The 9,254-nt window shown below is 39.5% G+C and overlaps 1 protein-coding gene across 1 annotated transcript in view; it reads left to right on the top strand.

The window, feature by feature from the left end:
• Nucleotides 1–6,714, top strand: part of pde1ca (phosphodiesterase 1C, calmodulin-dependent a) — a gene marked incomplete at both ends in the record, with an annotated part of 118,505 nt that extends 111,791 nt beyond the window's left edge. Inside the window, 3 exons of the mRNA XM_080543995.1 lie at nt 613–684; nt 1,675–1,701; nt 6,554–6,714. Coding sequence (XP_080400121.1) covers nt 613–684; nt 1,675–1,701; nt 6,554–6,714 — 260 coding nt within the window. The remainder of the gene's footprint in view (nt 1–612; nt 685–1,674; nt 1,702–6,553) is intronic.
• Nucleotides 6,715–9,254: the final 2,540 nt, after the last annotated feature.

Raw genomic sequence — 9,254 nt, 5'->3', positions numbered from 1 at the left:
ACTTTGACATACGTCTGCATATACTCAGAGACTTGGTCTGTGAGTAAGTGGGTGAGGGAGGGACATCTATGAGACCCAGTGGACCCTACTGGGGTGTTGGGCCTTGTCAGGGGTGCAAACTGGTGATGGCCCAAAAAGGTGACACATTGGTTTTTTTGCGGCTAACCTTAGGGGGGGATAGCGCTAGCACTAATGGTGTTAAATAGATATCGCTAGCACTAACGGTGGTCTAACAATGATGCGTGTGTAAGTAGCGGCAGCCCTGACCTTAACACCTGCAGAATTACTTCGAAAACAGTTTACCGTGACTGTGTTCTCTATGCTGTCTGGAATTGTACCTAGCTCCCTGAAGCTAAAAGTTATTTCAACAGCAGCGGAGTTTAGCAGACAGGGAGATGAGTTAGCTCGCACATCATGTGACTTGGATGAGATTTAGATCTACACAATTCACATGCATGACATATTCTGAGATAAAAACGGCTAATTTAGCAGAAAGGTGACAAGTTGGCACCCCTGCTTGTGTTGGTGACAGTGACAGTGACAGGTGTGTTGGTGACAGTGACAGCGACAGGTGTGTTGGTGACAGTGACGGGTGTTTCATTTGAATCCCAGGGGAAGTACCCGAGGAGCTAGACTCACCTGACACTGCCGATGACAGTGAGACAGAAACAGAGACTTCTGACGGTAAAGCAGTATTTACTCTCCCCTCAGGGTGTGAACATTAACAACATTTCCACAGAAAAAAAGTTTGAAAAAAGGTTTTGATCAAAACAAATGATCGTACATAGACTAAATATTGAAGCTGTTTGCTACTGCAATTAGACTGTATATTTGCAGAGCTTTGGCTATGATGTTGGATAACTTACAACCAATCACTTTATCAATTGAACATTTTTTCAATTTCACTTTAGGTATAAGAAACTCACAAACAGATAGAGCTTCTTTACAAAACTCAATTCAAAGAAGAAAAAAAAACACAAGACAAATGTGAGGTCGAGGGATCGGTCAAATGAAGTCAGTACAGGATTTATCTAATCTAACATACATTGTTATATATTGTACAAAGAATAGCCATGAAGAATAACTTACATAACAACCAGTCTTCAAAAATATTTGTTTCAAAAAAGCAGAGCCTTTTTACAGCTGTCTCTTGTGGAAACGTGTTTAATGTCACTCTGACCCTTATACTCACCCCTGCCATCCTTCACCAACTCTTCCCTCACAAAAGGAGCATTTTTCCTTTCTTCTATCCTTCGCCTGAAGTCTTGTCCTTCATGTTACCATGGTGACAGAGTTTTACAGAGATCCTTACCTGATCCTAACAGGGACTTTGCTAACTAGACATGATTATGCTTTCTATGCTTTCAAACCTCATTTAACCACTGCACACACAGCCATTTTCTGATTGGCGTCACCCCTCTCCTTCTCATTTAAGCTGTGCACTCTCTGCCACTGGTCACTGATTTAGGATCAGCCATCAGCCCTTTTAGTACTAATCAAGTCTAGCCTCACCAAACTGGCCCTGGCACTGTCTCTGAGGGCATAGTGTACCTCGCCCTGTCATTTCACTACACTGCATGGTCTTTAACCTTCAACTTCCCTACGTGCAGCAGTACAATGAGGGGGGGCCAAGGACCAACTAAGTGTGGCATATGTCCTCTTTTCCTCCCACAGATTCAGACTCCGAAGAGGAAGACAAGAGTAACCATGACAACTCAGCTGCATCTCTAGCGGCTACAGTGGTTGCTTCCACGTCCGATGCAAACTAACTGTCCTCTTCATTCCCCAAACAAAGACTTCATTTCACAGGAAGAGAAACGTCTGTCTCCTTGTCTGTTGTTCTAGATCGCCCTCTGGTGGATGTACATGTGTTTTTAGTATTTTTTTGCTCTCTCTCTGGTGGAGTTCTGCTTTTCTTATGCTTTTGCCATCCGTTTTGCCCAGTTGCCAAAGTTGCCAAAACCCTTCAACCCCTGCTGTTTTGTGAGCCATGGATGGAGGCCCACATGGCACTCTGAAGGAGGGAGCCAGGCTGACACATGGTCGTGTCGGCCTCCTCTCTGGCCAGACTACTCAAGACAGGGTTCCTGTACACACGGCTCCCGCTGATCATTGCACACCACTGGATGATGTTGGGCGTGTGTGTGTGCGTGCATGCTTGCGTGTGTGTGTGAGTGTATGTGTGAATGCATGCTTGCGTGTGAGTGTATGTGTGAATGCATTCTTGCGTGTGTGTGTGAGTGTATATGTGAATGCATGCTTGTGTGTGTGTGTGTGTGTGTGTGAGTGTATGTGTGAATGCCTGCTTGCGTGTGAGTGTATGTGTGAATGCATGCTTGCGAGTGTGTGTGTGTGTGTGTGTGTGTGTGTGTGTGTGTGTGAGTGTATGTGTGAATGCATGCTTGCGTGTGTGTGTGAGTGTATGTGTGAATGCATGCTTGCGTGTGTGTGTGTGAGTGTATGTGTGAATGCATGCTTGCGTGGGTGTGTGAGTGTATGTGTGCGTGTGTGTGTGAGTGTATGTGTGAATGCATGCTTGCGTGTGTGTGTGTGAGTGTATGTGTGAATGCATGCTTGTGCGTGTGTGTGTGTGAGTGTATGTGTGAATGCATGCTTGCATGTGTGTGTGAGTGTATGTGTGTGTGTGAGTGTATGTGTGTGTGTGTGTGTGTGTCTCCCCTATGTATTTTCACCAGAGCTCTACAATGAGGAATAACTAGCTTTTGAAGATACAGTGCACATTATTATGATTGTTATTATTATTATATTTGTATTTTTTAAGCATAGTGTTATAATGGAAGAAAGATAGACACTGTAATCTTGTATTCCATTTTTCAGTATCTTGAAGTTTTGCATAGAAAACATTTTATGAAGAAAGATTGTTAGATTTGTTTCTCTTTTTCTTCTCAGTTTGCAACTAGAATGCACTTTCTCTCTAAATCACAACACACATCAAATGATTTAAATCACACGTACATGTACAGACATGTCAATGTAAAGATGATTATTATAGTGTTCATTCTACATTACCCCAGTAGGCCTGTTAGAATGAAAACATGAAAATATTGTCCAGAGAACCATGATTATTTTTGTATATCTTTGCAAAAGGAAGAGTCAATTTTTGCTGTTTGAATGAACTTCAGCACCCTTATTTAAGAACATTTCAGACGGCAAGCTTTTGTAACGTACAGAAGATATCCATGTTTCCCCCAGTGCAGGTTTGGTTGAGTCCCAACCTTAAACACGTTTACTGATGTCATACGACTGTTATTGAGGCAGCCACAACCATGTTCATTTCTACATCATGAATGCAACATTTACAATGTTATAATGCCAAAATATATACAGTAGATGCACACTTGTTTTTTTTCATTTCATGTGTTTTCTTTATTTATCTGGGGATTTCTAGCTATGGGTATTTTCTTGGTTGCCAAGCCAGTTGTATTTATTGTACATAAGATTGAGATTTTATTTATGAATGATAGTGTGTAGTTATGGTTTTGAACATCTAACTCTGGTCAAAGATGAAAGTAACATGTTTCTATGATGTACAGGGCCCTATTATGCACTTCTTAACTTGCCGTCTTAAGTCTTAATTAAGACGCACCGCCAGGTTAAGACCTACCGCCACCCTTATTATGCGCTTCATACGCGCTACTGCTATTATGCAGGTGTCGCTAGGCGCCCACACATAAGACGTAAGACTCCCGTGCATATATTACTCATTGTGGGAGTGTTCATATGTTAATGAAGTGCGCTAGGCGCCCCTGCTATTATGCGATCTGACTTTGCGCCTAGCGCTAAGAAGTGGTTTGAAAAGTTCTTACTGTCACGTGTTTCAAAACGTGCATGAAGTCTAGCGCCTATGAACTGCATAATAGCATAGCGCTTATGACTTAACGCAGCCGGTTCTTAAAGGGAATGGCACCTGGCACGCTGATTGGGTTGATTGAGAAGACGCCCAAAACACACCCATGACTAATTTCTTTGCTTAGCGCCGGGTCTTAGGCGCCCTCTACCGCACGCATAATAGCAAAGTGGCCTTGACCACGCCTCCACGTCTTAAGTTTAGATCTACCGCCTCATCTTATTGCTTAAGACTTATGAAGTGCATAATAGGGCCCACAGTGTCTCTGCTGGAGCAGAAGTCACCAGACTGTAAGTGGGTCAATGTCTTATTACAAAGCATTTAGGCAATTAACATCACAAGGTGATTGATTTGGGTTTGTGTATCAATACAAACTCTCAGCTGATGCTTTTGAATCTCTTACTGATTACAAAGCATTATATGTTCCTTTCTTTTGAGTCATATGGATGCAAATCAGTTGTTACTGTTTATTTATTTCATTGGTTGACAGACCAATTAAATTGAATTCAACTCATATGTTCAACTGTGACATAAAGAACATTGTTGAACATATTTGCAGAAAGCTTGTTTGATGCATCTTGGATTATTTTTTATTTATTTTTCATTTTTCTACCAATTGTTCACAGTATGTGAATATGATGCCATTTTTGTTAAATTGTAATTCAAAAACAAAAACAAAATCTGAAAGTAAACACAACTAGGTTACCACACACACTGAAAAGCAAAATATATAAAAACTATATATATTCATTTTTTGTGTGTGTCCAGAAGAGGCTAATTTCTGGTACAGTACATAGTATATATATATACATTATAGTACGATACTGTAGAGTATTGAGGCCGTATTCAAAATGGTCTCCAGGTTCGCTGGAAATTCCTGTTGCCTTGACCAAAGATAAAAGAAAACAACATGGGGATACAGTTCAAATAAAACAATATCTCAATATCTCAATCTTAAATATTTCTCTTGAAGATATAGTTTATATATTTTGCTCAGAAAATAATAATCTTTGCCTTAAGTTCCATAGATAAATCCTTAATCACGTCAGTGTTGCCCTGTAAAACGAGTGATATGTCTCTATCTTGCAAGCTTGTGTGACATATTTTAGCTCAATAGCTTGTCAGTGTTTATAATTGTTAATAGTTTGTTAGAGCTATCCCGTAGTTCTAGTTTTGTATCATATTGAAAGATATGGTCTATGGTTTGTTTGTTTTTTCATTCAATTTATTTTCAGATGATAACAATAACACTGTCCTTCAAAATCATAATTTGTCCATAATGTGTGGACCATTACTTAGCCATAGCTACAAACAGCTTTTATTTCAACCAGCTATCTCATGTCATCTCAAACTGTCAGGTATTATTAGAGGCTACAAACTGCTATATGAATGGCCTCAATGGAAAAATTGATAGCTTGTACCTAAAGTACAAGGGCATGTAAGGGTCTGATAGACTTGACCTGTGGTATTACTGTAGATGCAATAGCATGCATCGAGATGACAAGTGTAGTCCAGGATGTTACTCTATTTTTACTATTTTTTCAACTTCAATGGCACCACCTAGCCATTTTCATTATTTTTTGTGAACGTCACTCTTTATGACTAGATTGCCTGCGAAACACTATGGACAATATCATGTTTATTATATTGTTTATCTTGTTTTGTTTTGAAGCCATATTTTCCTGTCATATTTAATATAGGGTATGCATTTTAAGTACCGGTAATATAATTGCCTCAGTTGAACAGGTGTCCTCATGTTATATACTGTATATATATTATTATTATTTTTATTATTTATTATTATTATTATTTTAAAATCTATTGACCACACACCAAGAATAAAACTGTGCAGGCCTTATGGTCATGTTGGTTCAATGCTAGGTTATTGCACTGTTGTGACAATAAATGTGAACTCAAAGGGCTCAGATCATGACTCAGCGTCTTCATTGTGAAACCTCACAGGCACAACATAGAATGCCACATTTCTCAATCATAGTAATCTGACTGACATAGCCTCACTTCACTGTCTGACCTCTCAGTATGTGTGAGATTAATGGGAAATAATGAACCATTGTAGTGTACTACACACACACACACACACACACACACACACACACACACACACACACACACACACACACACACACACACAGGCACACTCAGTAGAATACTGTCAACTGCAAGTAGTACAGAGCACACAGAGTAACCAGAACATACAATGATACAGTTGTAAGGATGTCTCTGTAATAAACCTTGATGTTTGGTTGTAACATTGCTGTGACAGGGTATATACAGGAATCTTGAGGTTAATTCCAATACCTTTCGAATACTTTTTAAAGACCTTGTCAATATTTTTCCAGACCCACTTCGAGCTGTAACCGTTTACATCAGTGACACCTTTAACTTAACAGTTTTAGTTTGCAATAGACTAGACCACTATCATACAACAGAATTTCCGGATCTGATTAGTTCCGAACTTTTATTAAACGTTTTTAGGACTCAAACTCTTTGGACCGAGTCTAATTCAGAAAAATACCTACAAAATTCAAGACCTCATAAAATCATGAAAATACTTTTTAATACTTATTAAGGGTCTTGATTTTCCCAAAATTGATTCATCAACTTTTAATACTTTTCAAGACACCGCGGATACCCTGTGTGACCTGGTAACCTTGTGTCTTCCAGGCACCCCAGATGGATACGACCTGATCCGCTTCTATAAGAGACCCAGCTACTGTGCCAACTCCTACCTGCCCACCAGACAGAGGAAGGCAGAAGCCAGGCCCGCCGACGCCAGGAGCAAAGCCAGGAGGCTACAGTGCATCTCCCTACGACGAGGGAAGTGACCTCACAGGACAGGAAGTGACCCGCTCACTTCTACTTGCACCATCAATGCTCTCCTAAAAATACAGTAGATTGTATTTATAGTATATGAATAATAAATAATAATAGATGACTTTATGCGGCGATTGGGAGGCCGACAGAGAATGTACTGTAGTATAATATAAGAATATCTAGGATTGTATTTTCATGCTTATTTCTGTTTCATGTTCAAATTGTAAGTGCTTGAGATTTCTTCATCCTATACATCGTCTCTCTGTCTGTGGTATGTCTCAACAGCTGCAACTGCAACAAAAATAGCCAATTATCATTTTAATTAACATATGTGACAGGTTCTGGTGAAAAGGTCCCCAAGTAGGACAAGGTTATTTTTTATTTTTTTTACAGATTATGATAGTGCAGCTTTCAAATGGTGTGTCATTCATTGACATATCAGAATAGTTGAAGAAGATATGCTTATTTGAATGTTGGTACACCTCAAACCAAATACCGGAGGAAATTGCTCTGAATCAAAACAGACGCGTTTGCTGCCATCGCATTGGTAGCTAGCTAGCAGCTAAGAAAGAACATCGCTATGAACATCTAACTGCATGTAGCACATCACAACATGCTGATAGAACATCAACATGCTAAAAACACATAACTAAACATAATTAGATGATCACACAGTCCTTGCTTTTGAGTCCTAAAACGTAAGTTTGTTTATAAGCCATGTATCACTAACCCAGTAGCCTACGAAGCAGGACGGCAGACGATACAGTGAATCCAATTCACAAAAGCATTTAGTGATCCTAAAACTGATGTTTGTTATATTGAGTGGGCTCTTCAACACAACCATTTTTTAAAGAAGCTTTTTGGTAATTTGCACGACTTGAGAATTGCCGGTATATGGACTTTTTTACCAGACCATGTCACAAACAATTTTTTACTATATATCATGTATGTTGTTAGAAATGTTATATTTCATCACATATATTGCATTTCATTGACATAGTCATTCATATGTGTGCCCCTTCAACCTACATAATAAACATAACTAGAGCACAATCTTATAAATACTCAATCTTATAAATACATATTCCATACAGGAAAGATTCATGAAGATTGTTTCATTCAAGCATAACATCAGCATCTGTTTAAAGCCACATTTAATGAACATGTATATATATGAACAATTACCCAAATCAACTGAAAATAATTATATAATGAAAATAAAAGTGCACAAACACTCTCAAATGGCCTCTAGTTCTTCCCTTCTTTTTCCTTGTCTTCCAAGTGAATCATTCGTTTCTCTCCTCTCATCAACCTCACACCTGGTGAATAAAAGTGATGGGGACACTCTTAAAAGGCACAAAAAAACAGTTTCACATTGCATATCACATGACTGCCAACAGGGTATATGGACATCAGCAATCATGGCACACTAGTTATGAACACTGACTATATCAACAAAACGTACAGTATTGATAAAACATGGCGTTAGAATTATACGGTTCTATCTCCATTTCTGGTCAAAATTGAGTTTTTTACATAATCTGATCCATTAGGTGTTTATTAATGCCTGTGTGGTGTTATTTTTTATAAATGTTTACATTTTTGAGTTAGTAATTCATAAAATACAGTGGTTCCATCTCACAAAACATAATGGAATGTAAAAACCTATCTCTGAACTACCCGAAACGGAGATAGAACCTTATCATGCTAAGCTCACGAAAAGCAGAAATATAATTCCCATTCCACACTCCGTTCAGTCTTCCAATCCACCAAGTTATGAAGGAGTATGAGAGACTGTACTGTTGAGAATACCTGGTATGAGAGACTGGACTGTTGAGAGTACCTGGTATGAGAGACTGGACTGTTGAGAGTACCTGGTATGAGAGACTGGACTGTTGAGAGTACCTGGTATGAGAGACTGGACTGTTGAGAGTACCTGGTATGAGAGACTGGACTGTTGAGAGTACCTGGTATGAGAGACTGGACTGTTGAGAGTACCTGAGAGACTGGACTGTTGAGAGTACCTGGTATGAGGGGGGGGGGGGGGGGGGGGGTGAGAATACCTGGTATGAGGGGGGGGGGGGGGGGTGAGAATACCTGGTATGAGGGGGTGGGTGGTGAGCACGGGCGTGTCTTTCCTGCGGGGTTTCTTCTGTTCCTGGTCGTCTGGCTGCTCCGCTGGGTCCAGAGCCTCAGAGCAGTGTTTCCCTGGGACCTCCATGTCTGGTACTGTCACAGGGTATATACAGGAATCTTGAGGTTAATTTCCAATACCTTTCTAAGACTTTTTAAAGACCTTGTCAATATTTTTCCAGACCTCACCGCCACTTGGAGCTGTAACCGTTTACATCAGTGACACCTTTAACTTAACAGTTTGAGTTTGCAATAGACTAGCATACTAGCATACAACATAATTTCCGGTTCATCTTTGTTTTTTAATAAAACTAATAAATTCACTTTTACTAAAAAAAAGTTCAGAACAATTCAGAAAAATACCTACAAAATTCAAGAAAATTCTACAAAATTCTCTTTCAGTTAACTCAGTTCTACA

This window comes from Nansenia antarctica, assembly GCF_963989245.1.
Source record: "Nansenia antarctica genome assembly, chromosome: 13".
In the NCBI taxonomy this organism is placed as follows: Eukaryota; Metazoa; Chordata; class Actinopteri; order Argentiniformes; family Microstomatidae; genus Nansenia; species Nansenia antarctica.
This window is presented reverse-complemented; position numbering and strand designations above follow the sequence as displayed.